General features: G+C 39.1%; 1 protein-coding gene and 1 long non-coding RNA gene across 7 annotated transcripts in view; one reads left to right on the top strand and one right to left on the bottom strand.

Moving 5' to 3' along the window:
• Positions 1–25449, top strand: part of LOC116856877 — a 30552-nt gene that overhangs the window by 1468 nt on the left and 3635 nt on the right. Inside the window, exon 1 of one of the 2 annotated variants that reach the window (XR_004380640.1) lies at positions 14378–14438. The exons of the other annotated variant lie outside the window; for it this stretch is intronic. This is a non-coding gene — a long non-coding RNA (uncharacterized LOC116856877). Of the gene's footprint in view, positions 1–14377; positions 14439–25449 lie in introns of those variants that run through there. 2 annotated transcript variants of the gene reach the window in all.
• KIF27 (kinesin family member 27) overlaps positions 2383–25449 on the bottom strand; it is an 82948-nt gene continuing 59881 nt past the window's right edge. For 3 of the 5 annotated variants that reach the window (XM_032840569.1, XM_032840572.1, XM_032840573.1), the window contains 6 exons: positions 25022–25198; positions 18018–18233; positions 13140–13346; positions 11508–11706; positions 8437–8634; positions 2383–3142 (listed from right to left, as the gene is read on the bottom strand). In XM_032840569.1, coding sequence (XP_032696460.1) covers positions 2658–3142; positions 8437–8634; positions 11508–11706; positions 13140–13346; positions 18018–18233; positions 25022–25198 — 1482 coding nt within the window. In that variant the 3' untranslated portion in view covers positions 2383–2657. The remainder of the gene's footprint in view (positions 3143–8436; positions 8635–11507; positions 11707–13139; positions 13347–18017; positions 18234–25021; positions 25199–25449) is intronic. The other 2 variants (XM_032840570.1, XM_032840571.1) reach the window with 2 other exon arrangements.

Here is a 25449-nt window from a genome sequence, read left to right as displayed (position 1 = left end):
TCTTGCCACCCATAGTTCCCATATTTATATAATTCTCCCACCCTGTTATCTTCAACACTCTGAAGTTAGGGAAGGAACTAGTACTTCACAGAGGCAAATATGTTTCCTTCCAAATGCTCTGTTGTAAGTGGGGGAAAAAAACCCACAATGAACCACAAAAAAAAGAAAATCCACAGACATATTTCATTTGCATACAAAAAAGCAAACATGATGACAAAATGATTAGACTAAGGAAAGCATGTGAAGCAGAGTAAAATTTATTACTAGTATAAGTAAAAAAAAATTTTTATTTGACTTGGGCAAGGTGCCTTAATTTTTCTTTCCTTTGTGAGGGCACTAAAGTAGACGAGAGGTTCACTTCCAGAATGTATTTGTTATTCAGGACATTATTTGTATTTATATGTATGTGTTACTGTATGTACATGAAATCTATCATAGTATATGGATATATGTGTAACCCAAAGGAAGAAAAAAATTGTACCTTTCTTATTTAGGAGTCAGTTCACATTTGCATTATTAAATCTAATCACTGTTGATTTGATATACATTTTCTTGCTTTGTGAGTGCGAGCGCCTTGGCTTTTAGAAAGTATGTTTCTATTTCCACAGGTAAAACAAGTATGGGTCAATTTCTGAGGCAAACTAAGATTCCAGGGTTAGAATATATTCTTATTCTAAATTATTACTTAATTTAGAATTTACACTTAGGACCTTCATTAATAAATATATCATTATACTTTGTTAAGGTACTGACCTTTTTCATATCTATATATAGTATACACACACATTACACATGATATATATTAAGGATATATCATATAAACTAGAGGCAAAAAGAAGAGACTAGCTTAAAACCAGAATCTGATTTGAAATAGTCTCTGATAAAAATGTATTTTCCAAATTAGTTCATAATTCCCTGTCGAAAGCAGTTTCTCACTGGGCCAATGCTGTATAATGTGGTTCAATTCCCAGCGAAGTCCATGGCAGTCTATCTCACCCACAATTTAAATGAATTTCAGTACCATGCTTAAGAGATACAGACCTATCCGCTGATTTAGAAGTTCGTTTTGTTTGAGTTTTCTTCTCTAGGAACTGGTTTTTAGCAATGAGAACAAGGAACCCTACTCCCTAGGCACTAGAAACCAGAAAAGGAAACCATAAGTATGTGAGCACAGAGTGACAGTTGGGGTCTTTGGTAAGATGGTCAGGGTCAATAACAACAAAGGAAAAGGACCAAAAAAATATCAGTAGCAGCATCACCTTAGAAACACTGGAGTCAGCAAGAATTGAGTAGACATCCATAAGTCAGGGCGGCTTGACCACTGTCCCACCCAAACAGTAGTTAGTTTAAGAAACAACTTTATTTTACAAATGAAAATTTCGAAAAGTAACAAAAATAACAACACAAGTAACAAAAAGTAACAAAATACCTCTGGTCATTATAATGTTTTCTGTGATTAAAAAGTATGATGAAAAGGTACAAAGTACTTGTTGGGCAAATCAGTATTTTCGTTCTTAATTCCAAACTGAAATTTATATTATATAATAAGATTTAGACTGAAAAAATCTTGATGAAAAATTTCATTTACATATTTACAGCCCCAGTGCAGTCTGGCCTGCCTGTGTGCAAGACCCGAGTAAGCAGGCTGTAGAGAAAAGTCTCCGATGAGGCGCAGCAGCTTCTTAGCTGAAGAGCCTCTGGTGAGACTTCAAGCTTTACAGGCACACTCGTGTGACCGAATAACTTTTCCTGGAAATGCTAAAATGCTTTACCGTTATTCTGTTTCCCTGTGGCATGGGACTGCATCCTTTCCCCCAATCTCGTAGCCTAGGGACAGACATGTTGAGTAGACAGGGTAGGAGCAAGATAAAACTTAGATTCCATAATATTAGCAAAATAGCAATATGACATTCTAAAGACAATCCCAGAAAAAGAGCAGAGAACTGTCTTTAGAAAGTCAAGACTGATCACTCAGGCTCTGTGGACTCGGAGGACCATAAATTAACTTCAACCCATCAACCTAGTCAAGTTGCCTTAAACCCACAGACTGTATTTTAGCACAGATTTTTCAGCTGTGCCAAAAGATAGGCTGTATGTAACTCCCCCTCTCATACAAGCAATATTTAACTGTAACTCTTCAAAATAACAAATACATTTGAGAATAACAATATTATAAACTTATAAAGTGTAATTCATGTATTATGACATGCTTTTATATTATACAGAAATATTACTATTCCACTCTTTTTCTTCTTTATATATGCTTGGATTTTAAGTACATTTTTAAGTGGAAATATATTTAAATATTTAATTATTTAAATTAAATTTAAATAGTTAATTAAATTCAAATAAATAAATATTTAAATATGTAAAAAATTTAAATTTTCCATTACTTGACAGCATTAGAAAACATGTTCATTTGCTAATTACAATTATTGCTAATTGTCTGCAAATAATTAAAACTTCTCAAACATACCATAGAAGATATATACATCTATAGTATACAAGATGATTCCTTCCTCCCCTTCTTCCTACTTCTTCCCCTTCTTCCTATATCCTGAAGGAAGAGCTAGTGAGCAAAAGTTTTAATTCCTAACAGTTTAGACAAAGGAATCTAATACCTCCTATTGAAAGTTAAAAGTTCTGTTACTAAAGGCCTAAGTTTTTAAGTCACTCGGTTTCCTAGCTACTTCAATGGAATCAGCAGTCATAGATCCAACCCCAGCTCCAAGAGTGGAACGTCGTAATGATAGTTCCAAGGCAGAAATCTGACGTAACTCTTTACGACACAGTTTTACAGACGTGACACCATGAAGCTGTCCCACATTACCCACCAGCTGGATTTGGGGTGATGGTCGGCTATGAGATTTTGTGAAATGATTTTCATCTACTTCTATTTTATCCTCATTGTTTAAGAAATGTCCACTAGTGGGTGCTAGAGAGCTACAGATCAAAGGCAATTCTGGGCCATCTTCCCAGAGTTTCAGAGGATTTGGTTGTGTTCTTAAACTGCTTGTTGAATTGTCCAGTTCTCTTTCTCTTCCACTTAATCTCATACTTTCAGTTCTGGATGCCCACTTAAATTCTTCTGGAACCATGCCTGCTTCATCAGGGTTCAGAACTCTATCCCCAGCATCATGATCTTAAAATAATACAAAAAGCAAAAAATTTAGAGATTTCTTCAAAAACAGGTATTTTGATCTTGATATCCTAACATAATTATATTATTATCACTCAATATAAATGATGTCTTTCAGCTTTTTTCCTTTGTTAGGTGACTTAGACAAACAGAAGTTTCACCTGCAGGCATTCTACGTGTGAATAACTGGTAACTTTTAATTCATAGAACAAAGTTGGGAAAATAGTCATCTAGTGATTCTGCTTTTCCCTGGAAACACAAGAGTGCTTTGGGCCTCTCTGGTCTCCTTCCACACCTGTCCTCCACTGCCTTGCCACTGGTGAACCACAGTCCACACCTTGGCTAAGTGAAATAGCACTGGAGAATACTGGCTGTATGTCTGGGGGAGCTTTTGGGATGTGGCATCGTGTATGTGAAAGTCTAGTCTTGGTTAGAACTCCCAGCATGACAGCAGGGCTGAGCTCCTTGAAAATACTCGGGGGATCCACCATCAAAATGGAGAGGACAGCGTACCCCCTCAGTGGGAATGAGTGAAGGAGTGAGTGGAAAGAGCAAAGCTTGAAGTCTTCAGGTCCTAGAATTATCTAATATCAAAGACAAAAATGTACTTGAGAAAAGCCCATCTAGGCCCGAGACCTAATACGATAAAAAATGCCAACGTTAATGTATATTGACACATGATTAATACACTTCTAGTCCTATGAATACCAAGTTTAAAAACAGAGGTTGCACACTGGCAGTCCCTAGCCAAATCTGGCCCACAGACACATTTTACTTGCCTATGAAATAACACAGGACCCCAGTTTTTTGGGGGGACACCCCATTTTTTAATTGGAAACTTTTGTATGAAAATATAGATTTCCGTCTGCTGAAATGAGAACTGCTGATTTCTGCCTGGCCACAGAAGCTGGAGCAGAGCTGGCCCTGCCTGTTGAGACAGCTGCTACCTTCCCTGCTGCTGCCTTTGGCTCCCTGGTTCCTGAAGGCATTTCAGTTTTTGACCCCTGGTTGAAAACATAATTGGTTTTCTAACTTTTAAAATAATGTCACGAACAAACCAGCTGAACTAACAAATGACATAGATTCGCACATGGAACTAGCAGATATTCACCAAGTTAACGGTAGACAGTGGCTCCCAAAGTCTGCCACATGTCAGTCACTGGAAGCTTTTAAAAAAAGTTGATGTTCAGGTCCCGATGTCTGGGGAAGGGAGCCAGGCATCTTATTTTTGAAAGAGCATATGTGAAAGAGCAGAGATGGGCTTGCTGGAGAAGCTCACTTCTTGCCCGACTTGGATACTTCACAGTGGAAAGTTTCCCTCTTCCAGAATTTTACCAGTAGGGAACAAACCAGAGAAAGATTAGTTCACCTGAGGTCACAGAGTGAGGAAAAGAAGTTAGGATTCCAGCCCAACTCTTCTGATTCAAGTATCCTCACACAGAGTTTTATAGTGATTTAAACTGATACAAGGATAGAGTTTTAAATACTTAAATAAGTACATCAACTGCATGTCCATATAAACTGATCATATCCTTACAGATTTTATCTTCACACCCTAATATATTTGTTAGAAAACAGATTCACTGTAAGAGAGGCATGACTAAGAGGTAACCAAGATATTTTAGACCAAGATTAATTTTTCTGCACTTGAAAATGCTAAAAATACTCAAGATAAATATAAGTGTGGTATGCAGACACTGAAAAGACTACTATCAAAAAATAATGACTCACGAAACAAACTGAGGGTTGCTGGGCGGTGGCGGGGTAGGGATAGGGTGATGGACATTGGGGAGGGTATGTGCTGTGGTGAGTGCTGTGAAATATGTAAGCCTGATGAGTCACAGACCTGTACCCCTGGGGCAAATAATACATTATATGTTAATAGAAAAAATTCAGAAAGCAAACAAACAAACAAACAAACAAACTAATGAACTGAATACCAAGACAGGTAAGTATTAAGATCACTGATTGTGAAGTGCATAATACTTTTTAGGGAACTCAGAATTTGATATATATGAATTGCTATATATATAACTCAAACGAATTTTGTTTAATGTCATTATATTAGAATAGCATTTTGAGATAATAGATATAGTACAAGCTTTATCTCTAATATGATTCCGACTGTAATTTTTCAAAGCATGGGGACAATACTGAAAAGAATTATGCTAAATGCTAATAGTTGTGGGTAGAATTATGACTTTTTTCCAGCTCTTTTTCTATATTTTCAAATTTTCCTATGATGACTATTACTTTTCTTCTTTTTATAGATGTGTAGAGGTGGGATAGCAAGCTAGCTGAAATAGTATCCTCAACATTAGTATCAAAACTAGATTTCCTGGGGCCCCTGGCTGGTTTAGTCAGTAGAGCATGCAACTCTTGATCTTGGGGTTGTGAGTTTGAGGCCCATGTTGGTGGCAGAGTTCACTTAAAAACAAACAAGACTAGATTCCCAAGTAAGTTAGTCAGACAGATTCAGAACTTTATGTAACTCCAAGATTACTTAACTTTTTCAGTTTTCTGCATTTGTCTCATTAAAGAGCAGGATGAAGGTGCACAACGAGGGTGAAACCTCTATATCCCCACACCACACTGGCATTTTAAAAGATGTCTAGTTGACTCGCAATATAAACATGGGCCACTTAAACACTAGGTATTGGGTGCCTGGGTGGCTCAGTGGGTTAAAGCCTCTGCCTTCGGCTCAGGTCATGATCTCAGGGTCCTGGGATCGAGCCCTGCATTGGGTTCTCCGCTCAGCAGGGAGCCTGCTTCCCCCCTCCCCTGCCTGCCTCTCTGCCTACTTGTGATCTCTGCCTGTCAAATAAATAAATAAAATCTTTAAAAAAAAAAAAACTAGGTATCTAATTTTAGATGTCTCAAGTTTGAAAGTGGATTTTTTAAAGCTAAAATGGTCTCTTTTTTTTAATAAAGATTTTACTTATTTATTTGACAGAGAGAGAGAGAGAGATCACAAGTAGGCAGAGAGGCAGGCAGAGAGAGGAGGAAGCAGGCTCCCTGCTGAGCAGAGAGCCCAACGCGGGGCTCAATCCCGGGACCCTGAAATCATGACCTGAGCTGAATGCAGAGGCTTTAACCCACTGAGCCACCCAGGCGCCCCTAAATTGGTCTTATGCTCATTGTTCTGTTAATGTTTGTTTACTTTTTAATTTTTTGTAAGTCCTGTTTCAAGTAAAAGGTGCAGCTATATAATGCAGGCAGTATTTCAAGTAAATATTCTAGTTACATTAGTACCTCTGCATTACTACATTGAAAATCAGAAAATGTAGTCTCTCTGGCAGGATCTGTCTGTGTCACATCTCTGTCCTAAGACAACTTTTATTGTAGAATGTTAAACCAGGAATCGTAAGATGAAGGACCTGAGGCCATGTTCTAATTACTGTTGTGTTTTTAAGTTACTTGACCTAGGTTTCAATTCTTTTTTTTGAAAATGGCATTAGCTGACACTGACCCACCTAACTACTTGTGAAAATAACTATAAATTACAAATATCATAACCATAAGGTAGCATTAGAACTACTTTTCTAGGGGCGCCTGGGTGGCTCAGTCATCAAGCCTCTGCCTTCAGCTCAGGTCATGATCCCAAGGTCCTGGGATCAAGCTCCGCATCAGGCTCCCTGCTCGGCTGGAAGCCTGCTTCTCCCTCTCCCACTCCCCCTGCTGTGTTCCCTCTCTCGCTGTGTCTCTCCCTGTCAAATAAATAAATAAATAAATAAAATCTTAAAAAAAACAAACAAACCTACTTTTCTAAGATATTACTGTTTTAAACTTTAAAGCTATGTTAATTCTGCTTACATTATATATTCAGCATGTATCTTTTCATTATGCATAGATATAGTTTCCACTGGTCTCTCTACAATCTTGTTGTATCCATCTTTAAGTGGTCTTCTTTACGGATACAGAATAGGTCTGTGTTCCTAAAAGGTTGTAAAGTCAACTATGCATAAGCCATATTTGACTTAGTAGAATAACTTCTCTAAAGGCAGGCTAATTCTTTTATAAAATGTAAAATATATTAGGACTCCTCGGTGGCTCAGATTGTTATTTGTCTGCCTTCAGGGTCAGATTATGATCGCAGGGTCCTGGGATGAAGCCCTGCTTTGTGCTCCCTGCTCAGCAGGGAGCCTGCTCCCCCTCTCTCCACCCTTCCTCCCTGCTTGTACTCTCTCCCCCTCTCTCTCTCAAATAAATAAATAAAATCTTTGAAAAAATGTAAAATATGTTACTCTAGAAATATCGATTCTTCTCTAACTGGGAGACTTCAAAAGGGTGTATTTTAATCATGGCACTTTCTCATTTAGTTATGTCATGTTTTAGGGTCAGGGTCAGGCAGACAAGTATTTTTTTTGGTTTATAGAGACAAACACAAGTTCAATCTCTAATTCTAAACAACCAAATCAAACCAAATTTGTTTTGTTTCTTATATTCCACTTAGGAGTGAGATCATATGGTATTTGTCTTTCTCTGACTTCACTTAGCATTATAACCTCTAGATCCATCCCTGTCCTTGCAAATGGCAAGGTTTCATTCTCTTTATGGCTGAATTAATATTCCATTGTATGTATACACCACATTTTCTTTACCCATTCATCCATCAGACATTTGGGTTGTTCCATAATTTGGCTGTTGTAAATAATGCTACAATAAACATAGGGATGCTCCTATCTTTTCAAATTAGTGTTTTCATATTCTTTGGGTAAACACCCAGTAGTGGAATTACTGAACCATACAGTAATTCTGTTTTTTGTTTTTTTAAGATTTTATTTATTTGACAGACAGAGATCACAAGCAGGCAGAGAGGCAGGCAGAGAGAGAGAGGAGGAAGCAGGCTCCCCACCAAGCAGAGAGCCCGATGCGGGGCTTGATCCCAGGACCCTGAGATCATGACCTGAGCCGAAGGCAGAGGCTCAACCCACTGAGCCACCCAGGCACCCCAACAATAATTCTGTTTTTAATCTGAGGATCCTCCATACTGTTTTCCAGAGTGGCTACACCAGTTTGCATTCCCACCGACAGTGCACAAGGGCTCCTTTTTCTCCACATCCTCGCCAACACTTGGTTTTTCCTGTGTTGTTGGTTTCAGCCATTCTGACAGGTGGGAGGTGATATCACATTGTGGTTTTGATTTGCATTTCCCTGGTGATTAGGACTAGACAACTATTTTTGTTTACAGAGACAAATACAAGTTCAATATCTAATTCTAAATAACCATATCAATTGGGAAAGGCTAAACTGTTAAGGCAGGTACAACTTCACCGAATATTAGCTACATCACATACTGTTAGCATGACAAGTGACATGAAAAGTCTTACGTTCAGATGCTGCTAGTTGCCGCCGAACTGCTTCCCCTACCAGTTCCTTAAGTTTCTTCTTAAGATCTCTGCTGGTTTTCTTATAGAAATAAAGATCTTTTTCCAGCTGCTGGATTTTATCTTCATATGTTTTTAACATTTCCATAAGGCCTTCACCATCTTGCTCTATGAAACAGAGATTTGTATTTAAAATCAGTTTAAGCTAAATGACTAAAAATTATGTTCTAACACAGTCTCCAGATTGTATTTAAAGGGTCAGAATTATGTTACATGTATCTGTTACCTGAATGGATTTGCTTTCAGATACAGTTTTGATTCTTCTGCCTTTAGTCACCGTCTCCGTCCAACCCCCTACCAACTACCGCATCTTCATGATTCATAAGCACTTTTTGAATAACAGTAACTAGATTTGTCCTTGAAACAGCAGAAATAAGGTGTTCCCTATAAAAAATTCACGTTTGGAACTCTATCAGTTGCATCAATATCTTATTTAAAGTTCATATCGGGGGCACCTGGGTGGCTCAGTCGATTACGCATCTGCCTTCAGCTCAGGTCATGATCCAAGGGTCCCAGAATCAAGTCCCACATCAGGCTTCCTGCTCAGGGGGAGCCTGCTTCTCCCTCTCCCTCTGCAGTTCCCCCTCTCTGTGCTCACACACTCTCACTCTGTCAAATAAATAAAATCTTAAAAGTAAAAAATAAAAAAATAAAGTTCATATCAGGAAATGTGGATATATAGAAAATCAGAGGCCCAGGTTTATAAGCCCAAGAAATCTATAGCCAAAAAACCCCAAAAACCAAAAACCTGCCAAAAGAGGCTAGAGAGATTAAATTACAAAAGAAAACACCCATACAAAAAAGACGGGAAACAGCAATAAGTTGTAGCTTTTGCTACAATATAACTTAAAGCTTCTACTTAGTATTTATGAATCTATAAAACTGTCCCTATTGGGTATGTTTTAGAACCGGTAAAACCTAGTTTATTGACCTTCTGCAAATACATACTCTTAGACCTATTCTTTCCTATCGGTATATTTATAAGATGATCCTACTGGGTTTTTTTTTTAATTTTTAATTTTTTATTTATTTAAATTCAATTAGCCAATCTATAGTACATCATTAGTTTTTATGTAGCTTAATGATTCGTTAATTGCATATAACATGATCCTACTGGTTTTAATGTTGTTTTTTTGTAACTGGCTGTTTTGAAAAATTTGATCTAAGTATATTGGATATTCTAAATTAACCCATTATCTGTTTTATTTTTAATATTTTATTTATTTATTTGACACAGAGAGAGATCACAAGTAGGCAGAGAGGCAGGCAGAGAGAGAGGGGAAGCAGGATCCCTACTGAGCAGAGAGCCCGATGTGGGGCTCGATCCCAGGACCCTGAGATCATGACCTGAGCCGAAGGCAGAGGCTTAACCCACTGAGCCACCTAGGTGCCCCCCCCATTATCTTGTATTTAAAAATGAAACTTTAAGGGGTGCATGAGTGGCTCAATCAGTTAAGCATCAGGCTCTTGATTTTGGCTAGGTCATGATCTCAGGGTTGTGGGATCAAGCCCTGTGTTGGGCTCTGCGCTCAGTGGCGAGTTTTCTTGAGTTTTCTGCCTCTTATTCTGTCCCTCCCCACCAAACTCTGTCTCTTCTCTCTAAAATAAATAAATCTTTAAAAAATAAATAAATACTTTAATAACACCATAAATCAGAATCCTCATAAAGAATATAATGTATGTCAGGGTGCCTGGGTTGCTCAGTGGTTAAGCCTCTGCCTTCAGCTCAGGTCATGATCTCAGGGTCCTGGGACTGAGCTCCACTTCAGGCTCTCTGCTCAGCAGGGAGCCTGCTTCTCCCTCTCTCTCTGCCTACTTGTGATCTCTTGCTCTGTCAAATAAATAAATAAAATCTTAAAAAAAAAAAAAGAATATCATCTATGTCAACTGAATTTTATACAACATAGTCAGTTGAAATTACAAAGTTCATAAATTATCATTTTTAGCTACAACTTTGTTAGAAAAACTAATCCCAGGTATAGAAATAAATGATTTTTTAAAAAGTCCTCATTTGGCTATAGCATGACCTTTTGTGGTACAATACCAATCACTTGAAAAACACATGAAAAAGTCTATGAAAATATCACTTTATAGAGACGTTAAGATAGAACTAAAAATAAGGAAAGGAGAGCATGTTTGAATGAAGCGAGATGTAGGATCCTGTCATCAGGCAACTGGTTGTTAATCGACTGGTTATTGAATTAACTTAGGGGCAAATTGCCTCAACACTCAAATTTATATATTTTCCAATTTTCTGCTTACTCAGATTGTTTCTCCAGATCCTTTCTAACCCGTTTCCAGCTATAGATTCATAAGAATCAAGGCTAAGCAGCTAAGCAGCCTGGACGGAAGCATTACCAGTGCTGCCAGGCAGGGGGTTTGTTGCCATAGCAACCCTTTGTGTACTGGCCAAATGCCCAGGTAACATGAGGACCAACTCCTGTGACAGCTCTTGCCACACCAGAGCTGACGGCTGAACTACTGTGCACTGAAAACAGTACGTGTCCAATGGTGGTAGGCTAATTTTGACCTAAGATATAACCTTTATGCATCAAATTTACAATCAACTGAAAATTATAACAAGAAATATAACTAGAAATCTGACGGGGTGCCTATCACGTTAATTATGTAAAGGGAAAGTAATTTAAATATCAAAGTACTCCCTCCTTGAGAGAGAGAGACACTTTTCAACTGTACACCAGAAGCCAGGATTGCCGCAGTTGTACATAAAAACGAGATCAACAACAGATGGGTGGGAGTTCTTATGTGTGGCCCTGGGGACAGACAGAGGGAGGGCATTTCAAGCACCAAGAGCCCTACATCCCAGTCCCCTCTCCCCACTTTCAGGAACCCAGACACGTGAAGCTCGAAACCAAATATAAGTAGGAACTATTTATTATGTGACAAGCTTCTGTTCCTGGCTTCCCCTCCCAGCCCCTCCGACACACAGCCTTTCTGCAGCGGACCAGAAGGGGCAGTACCTTGGAAATGCTGTAACAGCAGCTGCATTTTTTGCTCATGCTCCTTCTGCTGAAGGGTCAGTCTCCGGTCACACTGTAGTTTCAGATGCTCAAGGGCAGACTCCAGTTCACGAACCATATTATCCCGTTCCAGAACCTTCATTTTCATTTCTTCATTCTGTAACTGGAGCTTCCGTTCGGTTTCTCGCAAATGGACCACCTAGCAAAGACATTTTTTGACCTTCTAAGTGTGTCTTCCATAGCCTTGTAATAGCCTACTTCTCTTAGGCTACATGAACAACTTCCTTAGCCACTGTGGTGTAACTAAGCAAATGCTCTGTAACATACCCAATAAAATAACCTAAGAGCCTATTTGAGTTTGCTGGGATTCTGAACTGGTAACAACTTTACTTTTAATATCATGTGGCTCTAACTATCACCCCTCCATCATCTCTCAGTCATGGTCGTTGCAATTTGCAGTGACAATCATCTAAATCCATTTCTTTGGTCTTAAGAAGAGAATGGGGAAAAAGAGAGAGAATGGGAACTTAGAGACTCTTGTAACATCTAGATACCGCCCAGTGTTAACTCCAAAATGCATGTTATAAATAAGTAACAGACTTTTTAAAACTATATGGAGTTCAGTCTCAGATTGTACATTTAGTGCAATGGGTTCTTCTCTGCATGGCTATGGAGTGAATACACTTTGATGTATGTGTCACAAAACTTGCTAATGTACTTCTCTCTAGAAAAATACTCATTTCTACAAAGGGTACCCAGGGTCAGAAAATCCACTGACCTTGGCCTGCGTGGTTTGGGTTAAGAACCTTTTCTCTAAGAACACCAGAAAAGAATTCTATCAAAGCTTCCAACAGCACCGCACCATTTTTTCTGCCCTCCACACATGCCGTGATGGGATGCACTCTTATCAATAATAGTAGCTCACTACTGACAGTCATTACCCAAGAGGAGGGCTGTGCCTAACATTTCCATTCATTTCTTCATCTTTATTTCACTTGTCTAACAGAACTGGAACTTTATTTTCAAACTCCAATGTTTTATTTTTCATTAATGGTCTGATACTCCCTTAAACCGAAGATACCTTTCAGAGAAAAGAGCTATTATTTGCTTGACACTTCATAATATATGCCTTAAGAGAAGACATTATTCAGGTTAATGTGAAAATCTATTATTATCTTTGCCACTGATGCACCACTTCATTTTCATTTCAATTCATAGGTATGATGATAAAATACACGTAACCCGACCCTATAGCAATGAGGGAAAGGAAGCCTGATTTTGGAGGGACCTTGATTTTTCATGAATGCTGAGTAGCAACAACCAAGTCTTGAAAATATCCAAGAAATAGTGAATGAGGAATACAATTTGAATTCTTGGGTTTTTAAGCCTATTTGAAAAAGCCCTTCTTTCAAAAGGCCCATCCCACGTTAAGAACCTCCCAAAGTGAGGCATGCATACTTGGATAAGCACACACCTCTCAGACAACCACATTCAGTAGTGCGAGGAGAAATCACGCTTAAATCTGTAGTTACACCATCAAAGCTTTAGGCCTTTCAATTTCTGAAACCTGACATATGTAACCATCCACCTTGGCCCCCGTACAAGAAAATCCTCCGTCCTTCCGAAACAAACCTTATTGAAATATCTGAAAAGAATAGCTCTCATCTCTACAGGACTCAGGCAAATGAGTTTTTCCAAGACCTTTGCTTCACTACGAGAGAGGTTTTGGAGTGAGGCTCTGAGCGAGTTCTGGCGACTCTGGATACTTTCATTCTTGTATTCAATTGCAGCTTCCAAAGCTTCAATCCCTTCTTCAAGTTGGAAAAGAACATGTTCTTCCTAGATAAAATAGAAATCACTCATTGTAAAGGAGATAATTAACTTGGACTTCATGTCATACACTAAGATCTCACTCTGCTATCTGAGTCTAACGGACTTCCCATTTGTCTACTAAATCTGAAGAAAATGCCTATTGAGTGTGTACACACACATATATAAAACATACAGTCACTGAATCCTCATACTAAACCTCATGTATGAAAGATCCCAAGGTCACACAGCAAATGCGGATAACCAAGGAACACACTTGAACAAAGCCTCAGCCCCCAGGACCAGGACTAGAGCCATGTATCTCCCCTCCACAGCTCCTCAAGTGCACAGTATGTGTTAGATCTGGACACTCCCAGTGTCCCCTCAGGGATCTATCGAAACGATAGACTCCCAGGAGGGAAAGAAGAAATAGACTTTTAATAAATTATTAAGAATGAGTCATCAAAAGAGGGTCTCTAGGGAAAAAAGAGTATGACATTAAAAAAAAGTAGGGAGGATCTAAGGACATGAAACATTTCAAAAAATTCCTATGAGATGCCATTAACGGGCAAACAAAGGCGTTAAAAATGTGGATGATGGAACACTTTTTTCATAAGCTAGAGAAGATTTCCTTTGTAGGGGACCAAAAAACCTCAAACAAACAAACAAAAACAACCAAAAAAACCTTGATGAATCCCTGTCAGAAAACCTAGCAGTTCTTTGAACTATCCGAACATCTTATTTGAGGGTATTCAAATTTCTAGTAAGAAATTATTTCAGACCCAGTGAGACTTGGGTAGATATTTCTGTATTACCTATATGTGTGGTGGAGGCCACCACGACTTTAGGTTCCTTTATGGCAGACCATCTTGTCCATACTCATGTCCTTACTGCCTAGTACAGTGTATATCACACAGTTTAAACTCAATTAAGTATCTGCTGAATGGGTTTATGAGGGAAAAGGAGAAAAAGATATTTTCATATGTCTGATTAGATGACCCAAATATTTCTCTCCACTCCTTCCTCCAGCACTTCAAAGGAAAAGAAGGTTAATATTTCCGATCTACCTAAAGAATAGTTAATGTGACTTCCAGAACTCCTGTTTTGGAATTCAGGGAAAAGGTATGTAATAACCTATTCCAGTGGGAGGTTGAATAATACTTATTTTTAAAAGCCACTTTATGGGGTGCCTGGGTGGCTCAGTGGGTTAAGGCTCTGCCTTCGGCTCAGGTCGTGATCTCAGGGTCCTGGGATTGAGCCCCGCATCGGGCTCTCTGCTCGGCGGGGAGTCGGCTTCCCCATTCTCTCTGCCTGCCTCGCTGCCTACTTGTGATCTCTCTCTGTCAGATAAATAAGTAAAATCTTAAAAAAAAAATAAAAGCCACTTTATAAAAATCTTCTGAAAGAGCCATTTTGAAAAAATATATTTAACGGCCATTTTGTTTCTCTGGGCAATCACTAATCATCAAGAATTTGATGATTTGATCATCACTCCATCTGGAAGAAAATAATATTCAACTTTTTAAGAAAGACAAACTTAAGCCCTGAAAGATACATCGGTGAATGGGTAAGAGGAACCGGAAAATAAAAGTGGATTATCCAAAGAATATATTTGACTTCTGAATAATGCATACTATGATATTTTGCCAAAAACAAATGTGGAAAGAGTTTGCCTTTATATATGTCTGAGAACAATTTAGCAGAAATTTAGTTTCTATAGTTTTGGACCTAAGTTAGGGAAGTACTACGAACGGCAATAAGAAACTGGCCCAGGATGAAAAATTTGCCCCATGACAAACTACAGATTATGGGGTTGACTATGCTTAATGAGAGAGCACTGTTTTTCACACAGGCACCAGGGATCTTGTTAAAATGCAGATTTCTCATTCAGCAGGTCTGGATGGGCTCACCCTCCCCACCCCCCCACCCCCCTCCACCCCCCACCCCCGGCCCTGAGGCTCCTGCTGTTGATAGAGACCTCACACTGTGAGCAACAAGGACCTAACTCAGGTCTCCCAACAGTTTAGGTCACACATCCCTATCAGTAAAACAAACAAACAAACAAACAAGCAAACAAAGCAAAACCTTTTAAGAAAACCCTGCATATTTGTATATTTCTCCATAAATTACATGCATGTTCTAATGCTAAAACATGAAATTGAAAGTGGATTAGATGAAATAAACATAGATGTAATAGTTCTTATGTTTTCTTCCTATATCCCACTTACTGAGCAACTTGCTCTGCATTAGAAAAATGGAGCCAGAAGTTTTGTGGGTTTTTTTTTTTTTATTTCTTTATGGAGTTTTCCCAAAAAAGTAAGTATTTGTCTGTATTAAACTGTTGGGTTATCCTGTACTAGTACAGTGATCTAAAATCAGTCCCTTCTCATTAAGCAGTATGATTATGAAAATGATTTAATTTATTTTGGAAAGAGAAAGTAATCCTAAACTAGTTAAAAGAGATAGAAGCAGCAGACTGTTCCGCCCAGATGTTACTGATGTCTTGTGTCACATCAGAATCTCACGTGGCCGATCATCGGTCACTGGCAGATCTATCCAGTAAGAGTAATCTTGGCTTTAAGGAAACAGTGGTGAGAGCAGAGCCCACCTCGGAGTGGTGCTCAGAAGAACCAGCCCTGTGGAAGGAGGCTGCGCAGAAGCTCACATGGCTGCCAGAACCCCACCGTGGCAGGGGGCTCATCATTCCCTTGAACTAGTCCCAGATGAGATGCTAAACAGGTATTATGCATGGTTTTCACCACAAACCCTACATCATGATTTGTAGTCACAGAATTCCACGTGAAACAGAAAAGTCAATGTTTCTTGAAGACAACGGGCCCTCTACCCTTCTGCAAACATCATTTGCTCATTCCCTTCTCCATGCCTTATTTAATGGTGTTCTAGCTACAAAGTCCTTCTTTCTTATATCTACCAGTATCATGGTTTTCATAATACAGCTCGAGATTCCAAGCTACCAAAGCTGCCTCAATGAATCTTCCCCGCAAATGACCACTGCATCATTTTGTATAAATAATGTAACAAGTATAGTTTTAGTATATTATTATCACTTGCTTTTTTAAATGTTCTTCAGGGTATAGAGTTTTCTTGTATCTGTCACTTTTCCCCAGAGAGAGTATGAATTTCTCAAAGGAAGCATAATGCTTTTTATAGTTTCTTTGGTTTCTTTCATAGGGCCCAGTAATAGTCCTGGGCAGGCAAGAATTCCTTAAATATTCCTACTTTGCACTATTTAAGGATCTTACAACCCTCAAATCTACAAGGCCAGGCTCTAATTTAACACCCTCGGGAGGACAGTCTGATTCTGTGATCCTATGCACAAACTCAGACTATAAAACAGGGCAATGAGGTTTATGATGCCACCTTACCCCCGATCCAGTCTTCAATTTCTTTCATCCATGCAGTGAACAACAATCTTTTTATGAAACCCTTGCTCCTGTTCCTCCTTTTTTTTTAAGAGTTTATTTATTTATTTGACAGAAAGAGAGATCACAAGTAGGCGGGGGGGGGGGGAAGCAGGCTCCCCCCGAGCAGAGAGCCCAATGTAGGGCTCGATCCCAGGACCCTGAGATCATGACCCGAGCCGAAGGCAGAGGCTTTAACCCACTGAGCCACCCAGGTGCCCCGCTCCTGTTCCTTCTTAACCAGCCCCCTTAACAGTCTCTTCGGCTTGCTCCATTCTAACACTATACAAGATTCAGCAAGGTATGGGATTCCCAACTACTCACTTTCTCTTAGCAATTTTTTCTTGCTTCCCAACTACTCACTTTCTCTTAGCAATTTTTTTCTTGCTTTGATCATGACAGGACATCAACAATAAACATTTGCAGAGAAAATTCAGGCTCAAAAATTCATACTGCCTGATAAAGTAAGGGACGGGACTGCCAACTGATGTAAAATTTTGAAAATAGGCAGTCTGGGGGAATTTCACAACCATAAATATATTTTTACATAGTTTTAAAAAAGAAAGGTGAGAGGAGCCATATGTTCCTCATAAATGAAGACTCACACTCAGAGGTATTTTTTTAGATTTTTATGTTGTTTTTATATTTTTTCTTTTTTTTATCTAAATTCAATTAGCCAACTTATAGTACATCATTTGTTTCAGATGTAGTGTTCAATAAACGGATAAATTATCAGTTACAGATAGATTTTAAAAAGCTATTTTTATTGGGATTTGAATTCCATGCATCTACTGGCTGGAACATTCTCTCAAAAGTTGGGACTTTCTGGAAGAATTAACCATTAGTGCCCTAGCCATCCACAGTAAGAGACAGGTTACCGAGGATTGTTCGAGAAAGAAGCAGAGAGAGGAGGTAGGTGCTCTCTTTAAAAGAACTGAGGAAAAGATTCCCTTCGAATCATCTTCTATATTCTGTGATGTCAGGTGACAAACCCCAGCTGAGAAAGGTCCTACTCGAAGAGAAGTGTTAGTGTCCCAGTCCCTGGCAATGCCAGAAAGGGGCCACGTCATGGACCTGTTTGTAAGGGTATCACAGTCTCTAGTCAAGCATGGCTTATGGCATCAAATAGGAGCCCCGTAAACTCATTACATTTGACAAAGTCTCAAGGAAACAGAGTTTATCAGATTTCTCATTTTTATGTTTAAGTTAACAGAGACAAAGGAAATCATTCAAGTGACCCATCATAGAGCACTTCCAGTTCTAAAGCATACTGACTTACTTCAGGTGATAACACACTACCATTTTTAAGTTTCTCATCCACGCTGTTCCTTCGTCTCTGTAGCTGATCCTTTTCTTTCTGGAGGGCTTGAACTCGTTCTGAAATCTTTATTTTCTCCTCAGCTGTGCTGTGTTGAAGCTCTACATTCTTTTCAGACAACTCTTGGTCCAACAAATTCAGGCGAGTTGATATTTTCAAACTATCTGTGCTTAAGACCTAAAAGACACAATCAACCAAACACCCCAAAAACAGTTATTTGAAATTCAGGCAGCATACAAGCTAGAAAAATAGAGAAAATTATTAACTGAGTATATTTTTAGCTCCCACAGTGTTGTTTTTTCGTGGGGTTTTTGTTGAGGGGCAGGGTTCATTTTCTAAAATCTTAAGTTGAATGCCTTTTTTTTTTTTAATGGAGATTGGGAATGCCTGGGTGGCACAGTCTGTTCAGCATCTGCCTTCGGCTCAGGTTATGATCCCAGGGTTCTGGTATCGAGTCCCACATCAGGCTCTCTGCTCAGAGGGGAGCCTGCTTCTCCCTCTGCCTGCAGCTCCCACTGCTTGTGTGATCTCTCTCTCTGACCAAAAAAAAAAACAAAAAACAAAAAATTTAAAAAAAAAACCTTAAAAAAAAATAGAGATTCAAGGGGCACCTGGGTGGCATAATCAGTTAAGCGTGTGACTCTTGATTTCGGCTCAGGTCATGATCTCAGGGTAGTAAGATCAAGTCCCATGTCAGGTTCTACGTGAGCGTGAAGCCTGCTTGAAATTCTCTCTCTGCCTCTCTCCTCCCTCCTGCACTCCATTCATATTCTCTTGCCCCCCCCCCAAAAAAAGAGAGAGATTTAAATGTTGAATTTATTGCCAGGCATTGCTTGGCCACAACAGACTACAGAATATTGGTTTTGAGAGGTAGTATTTTTGTTTTTTATTATCTCCTAAATTAAACTTTCCTTCCTTGGTCTGTTACATGGTTTTATGGCTTATAACTATATTATAATTTCCCTAAAGGTTGAGATTTGGTTTGTCGCTGCTTAAATATGTATTTTGTTTCTATTCTTATTTCATTCTGGTCAGAAAATATGGCCAGTTACAGTAATGGAGAGTCTCATTATGGTCTAACCTAAGAGAATTTTAAAAATAGTTTTGCATCTAAGTAATTATATGTATATATAATTAAAAATTATAAATTTTTTTAATTTAATTTTTTTCAGTGTCCCAAAATTCATTATTCATGCACCATACCCAGTGCTCCATGCAATACGTGCCCCCCTTAATACCCACCACCAGGCTCACCCAACTTCCCACCCCCGCCCCTCCAAAACCCTCAGTTTGTCTCTCAGAGTCCACAGTCTCTCATGGTTTGTCTCCCCCTCCAATACCACAAGTTTACTATTATTTTTTTTAAAGCAGCCCCTTACCTCACCCTTTTACCTGAGTCCCACTCCCCAGAAGCAATCATCTTCAACCTTTCTAGCCGTTTCTCCTGGTGTTAATGTCCACGTTCCTAAATAACATGACCCATTTCAGATATTGTCTATGGACTGACTATTATGGAAGACAAAGACTTGGCACCATTATGCTTCCTCTACTTCCCACTCCTCTAGTCTCCCAAAATAAGGTATATTGCAATTTTATGTTAAATCAATACTCTGTTGGGACACCCAGTTGGTTCAATAGATTAAGCATCTGCCTTCGGCTCAGGTCATGATCCCAGGGTCCTGGGATGGAGCCCCGCATCAGGCTCCCCGCTCAGCAGAGAGCCTGCTTCATTCTCTCTCCTTCTGCCCCTCCCCCAACTTGTGCTCTATCTCGCTCACTGACTCTCTCAAATAAATGAGTAGAATCTTTAAAAATAAATCAATACTCAGTTTACATGGCTTTGTGAATACTACTCACAGCTGAACTATCTAGTATAAAATGACCCTTTTCCATAGGATACAACTTTTGGTACCATTTACTGATTCTTCCCCTAAAAGAAAATACACTTCCTCTCAATACTGTCTTTTTCACTTGACCAAACTTAAATCAGGGAGTCTGTTTGTTTCACACTTTTCTGGAAGCATTTTGTCTGAAGTCTCCATCCTCTTCGTCCAAACTGGTTGTTCTAGGACCTCCTTTCGGTGCTACCCCGGGAATTTCCACGTTGGATCACACTTTCAGGACCCTGAGTCTTCTTTCTTCATAGCTGATACCCTCACGTTTGTGGAGCACGTCCTCTAGTATTTTCCTGAGAGACTAGGTTGGAAATCATTTTTTCACCTGAAAATGTCCTTATTCTGCCTTCATACTTGATTCAGAGTTAGGCTCAAGAGAGAAGCCTTGATTGGAAATCACTTTCATTCTGCAGTTTGAAGACGGCTGCAAGTCCCTTAGCTTCTACTGAAGAAGGTAAAGAAATCCAGTGCCATTCTGATTGTTGAGATTTGCAAGTGACTCATCTCTTCCATTTGGTAGCTTTTGGGATATTTTTTTTTCCTTAGTGTACTCAAAACTTCACAATGATAAACCTTTGGCACTCATTTTGTCAGGCCCTTGCTGACCTATTTCAATCTAGAGTCTCATGTCCTCAGAGTTGGGAAAAATTTTTATATTGTCTTTGATAATCCCCTCTCCCATTTTCTCTGTTATATCTTTCCAAAATTCCTATTTCTTGGATGTTGGACTTTCCAGATTTATCTGCCAACTAATTTTTTTTCCCATTTTCTATTTATCCTTTTATTTACTTTCTGGGATATCTCCTCAATGTTCTCCTCCAACCTTTAAAATTTCCAGCAGTTCCCATTTTATGGATAGAGCATCACCTTTCACCACCTTGACAAATATTAAGGATTTGCTGGAAGCTTTTTCAGCTCCTTCGCCTAGCTCTAATGTCTCTGAGCTTCTTTTTTTCTCAGTCTCTGTCTTTCATGTTAGTAACATTCCTGAAATGGCTGTCCCATGTAAGAGTCAGGTATGAAAATGCTGATATCCTATGTGGTGGGTATGCTTTGTCACCATAGTGTATATCTGGGGTCTGGCCACTTAGTTGGGGGTGTCCTAGGGTGTTTGGTGTTTGTAGGCCTTTTTTTCAGGGACTGTTTCAGAAAATCCACCAATGTCCCGCTTGGGAGGTATAAATCTGGGTGCCAGCATTCTGGGATCCAAGTAGGGTTAGGAAATGGCTGTCTCAGGATTCGTATGTAGACTGGACTTTCATTTGTTCCCTGCTGAGTATTCTGATTTACCCAAACCTCTGTGGTACCTGGTTCAACATTCAGAAGATAAACTGTCTAGATTCAGAGTGGGAAAGAATGACTTCCTGATGACTCTCTGTTTTCATCCTTATGCCTCACCCCTACCTTCTGAAAATCTCAGTACCTTCATTTCTGAGTCTTTTTTTTTTTTTTTAAGATTTTACTTAATTTATTTATTTAAATGGAGAGAACATGTGCATGAGCAGAGGCGGTGGAGGTGGGGGGGCAGAGGGAGAGGGAGAGAGAATCCCAGGCCCCACATGGGGCTCAATCTCGAGACTTTGAGATCACGACCTGAGTGGAAATCAGAGAGTCAGACGCTTAATGAACTGAGCCACCAGGTGCATCTCTGAGTCTCTTTTAATTTTATCTATGTGAATTCTATATTATAAAGGTGTTATTATCTTAAAAAAAAAAAAGGCTAATGCTACAGCTATGGCTCTCACAGATGTCCCTCTCAAGGTGCCTGGATTGCAGCCTCTTTGCTATTTCAGTAACTACTTATTTGTTGCTTTCCATTTTATATTTCTTGGTAATCTTTTGTCTTCTGTTGTCTTATCTTTTTTTTTTCCCTTTACGGATATATAGTTTTTGCCTAATAGCTTTATTGAGAGATAAGTCACATATCATAGAGTTCAACTATTTTATTGATCAAGATTTTCTATTTTTTAAGTAATCTCTATACCCAATGTGGGGCTCAAACTCACAACCCCAAGATCAAGAGTCATATATTCCACCAATGGAGCCAGCCAGGAGCCCCTAACTCACCTATTTAAAGTGTATAATTCAATGGTTTTTAGTATATTCAGCGTTGCACAACCATCACCACAATCAATTTTAGAACGTTTTCACCCTCTCCAAAAATGAAACCCCATGCCCATTCGCAGTCATTCCTTTCTTCCCAACCCACAGCCCAGCCCTAAATAACCACTACTCTACTTTCTGTCTCTATGGAATTGCCTCATCTGCACATTGATATAAATGGAGTCATACAATCCGTGTTCTTTTGTGGCTGGCACCTTTCCCTTAACACAACATTTTGGGGTTCATCCATGTGATAGCATGGATCAGAACTTCATTCCTTTCTCTTGCTGAGTAATATCCCACGGTATGGATATATCGCTTTCTGTTTATCCATTCATCAGCTGATGGACATTTGAGTTTTTTCCATTTGGGGTCTATTATGAGTAATGCTGTAATGCACATTCATGCACAGGTTATTGTGTGGACACGTGTTTTCACTTCTCTTAGATGGATACTAGGAGTGGCACCGCTGGGTGGTGCAGTAACTCTATGTTTAACCTTTTGAGGAACTACAAGATGGTCATCCCAGGCAACTGCACCAATCCCACAGGCAGCGTAGGAAAAGTCCAATTCCTTCATATCATCACCAACACTTCTCATCTAGTTTTCTGACCACAGCCGTCCTATTTTTTTTTTAATTTTTTAAAAAATTTTTAAGGATTTTTATTTATTCCTTTGACAGAGATCACAAGTAGGCAGAGAAGCAGGCAGAGCGAGAGACATGGGGGAAGCAGGCTCCCCGCTGAGCAGAGAGTCCGATGAGGGACTTGATCCCAGGACCCTGAGATCATGACCTGAGCCGGAGGCAGAGGCTTAACCCACTGAGCCACCCAGGCATCCCCACAGCTGCCCTGTAAGTGTAAAGTAGGAGCGCATCTATGTTTTGATTTGCATTTCCCTGATGGCTAGTGATGTTGAGCATCCTTTCATGTTTATCGGCCATTTGAATCTCTTTTTCGAGAAATGTCTATTAGATCCTTTGTCCACTTTTTAACTCAGTTGTCTTTTTATTTTTAAGACTTCTTTATATATTCTAGATACAAGACCTTTATCAGGTACATGATTTGCAAATATTTTCTCCCATTCTGTGGGTTGTCTTTTCAACACCCACTTTCTTGATGGTGGCCTTTGCATAACAAATGTTTTTAATTATGACTAAGACCAATTTATCTAATATTTCTTTTATTGCTTGTGCTTCAGGTGTAATATCAAAGAAATCACTGCTTAACCCAAGGTCACAAAGATTTACACCTTTGTTTTCTTCTAAGAGTTTTATAGTTTTATTTTACATTTAGGTCTTTGACTTATTTTGAGTTGAAATTGTATATGGTATGAAAATATTTTTTAATATCACATTCCTTGTCCAAAATGCATAGGATTGAATCTTGTATTTCTTAAACACTGAAAAAAGATGTAATCTATTTACATTTTGTTCAGAAAAGAACCCAGCAATATAATAGTCTCCAATTTTTCTTCTGTTTCATTAAAACAATCTTCAAAGAATCAATTTCGCTTTGTTCTGCTTGGGGGTTTCATTTATTTGTATGTCTCTACCTATCTCAGTATGTTCTTGCTCCTAAATTTTACATTGTGTTGAAAGGGGAAAACTTCCCGTTTTTTTTCCCTTGGATCATGAAGTAAACTTATTTCAGGAAAAATATTTTCCTCCTTATTCCTTTTTATTTTTTCATTTTTATTTCTTTTGTGATACAGAACATATAATAAAGGTCCCAGTTTATTTTCTTCTATTTACTCACGTGGGTATTTTGATTTGCTCATCTCCTTTGCTGTCGTTGACATGTTTTGAGGGCTAGCTCTTAAAACTTGACCCTGACAGCCAGCGTGAGCAAGCTACCTGGATACAGCACCAGCAACTAAGCTGCTTGGAGGGGCTGTCCCTACCCCTGTGTCCCACAGCCTGGTGCTAGTAGCTATTGAACATGACTGGGGAATGAAGGACGGGGAAGAGGTAAATGCAGGTCTCCATGCTCGTCTACCTGCTATACTGAGGAGGGGAGGTTAAGAACACGCCGCCACCATCTCAGATCCTACTGGTCTAGACACTGGCTGAAAGGCAGACCTAATAAAGAGGGAGGTCACTGATTCTCTCTGTTCCATTACTCAGTGTGTCCTCGGCCTGCTGGGTAAAAAGTCCTTTTCAAGTCTGGGGCAAGACAGCTTCATTTTCAGAAGCCATTGGTGCTGCTGTTGAAAATATCTACAGCTCCATCCAAAAAAGCTATTGCCTGGTTCTTCTACTCCCACCACAATCATTCCTTTTGCAGAACTTGAAATTGAGGCAAACTCCTTCATAAAAATCCCTTTTTTTGGCTCATAAAACCCGAGTTCTCCAGTAAAAGTTCTTGTAAAGGCCCCCACCTCATCATAATTTGAAAAATGAACAAATCTTCATTACATAAAGTCTTTCTTCTAAAGGAACCCTGCAAACCCTAACTTTGGGTAGTTTAGATCATTTTTAAGACTATTTTTCCAAATTACCAGTGTTCTCTGTACAGCATCAAACGGTACAACTTATTTCTTAAAAAGAGGTTGCCAGGGGAAATGAAGAGTTACGGCTTCATGGTTACAGACTTTCTATTTGGGGTAATAAAATGTTTTGGAAATAGGGTGATGGTTGTATAACCTTGTACCTATGATTAATGCCGCTGAATCATACACTTAAAAATGGTCAAAATGGCAAATTTTATGTTACGTATATTTTACCATAATTTTTCAATGCCAAAAAAAGTTAATACATCATACTTGGCAGAACACAGAACATTTGATGTTAAAATTGCGGTAGATTTTAGTGGTCATTAAATAAGCACTAACATGCAAAATACACTGAAAACCAGAACAGATTTTCTTGCAGTTTTGAATTTCACAGTGGTCTGCTTTACTTCTTAGGAAAAAAATCCTCCTTCACTGGCTTACAACCACAGTCAAAGAGCATAGCAGAGAGAATACCTGACTTGATCTCAGCTTCTTATTTTCCAGGTGGCTCTTCTCCTGTAACAGGGCCTCCTTCTTACAAACGATGGCCTCTCGCTTCTTTAAGTCTTCTTCCAGCTGCTCCAGTTCTTGGCGCTGGTTCAGGACTTTCTCTACTTCTTCATCTAACCATTTCTTTCGCTCATCCAGTTTCTACATTAAAATTCCAAAGAAATGTTACATCACTTGTTTTTCTTCTGCCATAAGACGTATATGGTAATAACAGAACTTCTGATTGGCTAAAACACCCTAAATGAACATTTTTAAACTACCTGAAACACCTAAGTGAACACTTAAAAACTCCCAGCGAGGATAATAAAACAGTGTTCCTGTCTAAAACCATCAAGAATGGCTCCAGTTAACATCTTGCTGTGTCTTATAAGGAATTAAGATGTCTTTCCCAA

This window comes from Lontra canadensis, unplaced genomic scaffold (assembly GCF_010015895.1).
Source record: "Lontra canadensis isolate GAN:19392208 unplaced genomic scaffold, GSC_riverotter_1.0 scaffold113, whole genome shotgun sequence".
Taxonomy (NCBI): domain Eukaryota; kingdom Metazoa; phylum Chordata; class Mammalia; order Carnivora; family Mustelidae; genus Lontra; species Lontra canadensis.
Note: the sequence above shows the minus strand (reverse complement) of the source record. Positions and strands in the feature narration are given on the sequence as shown.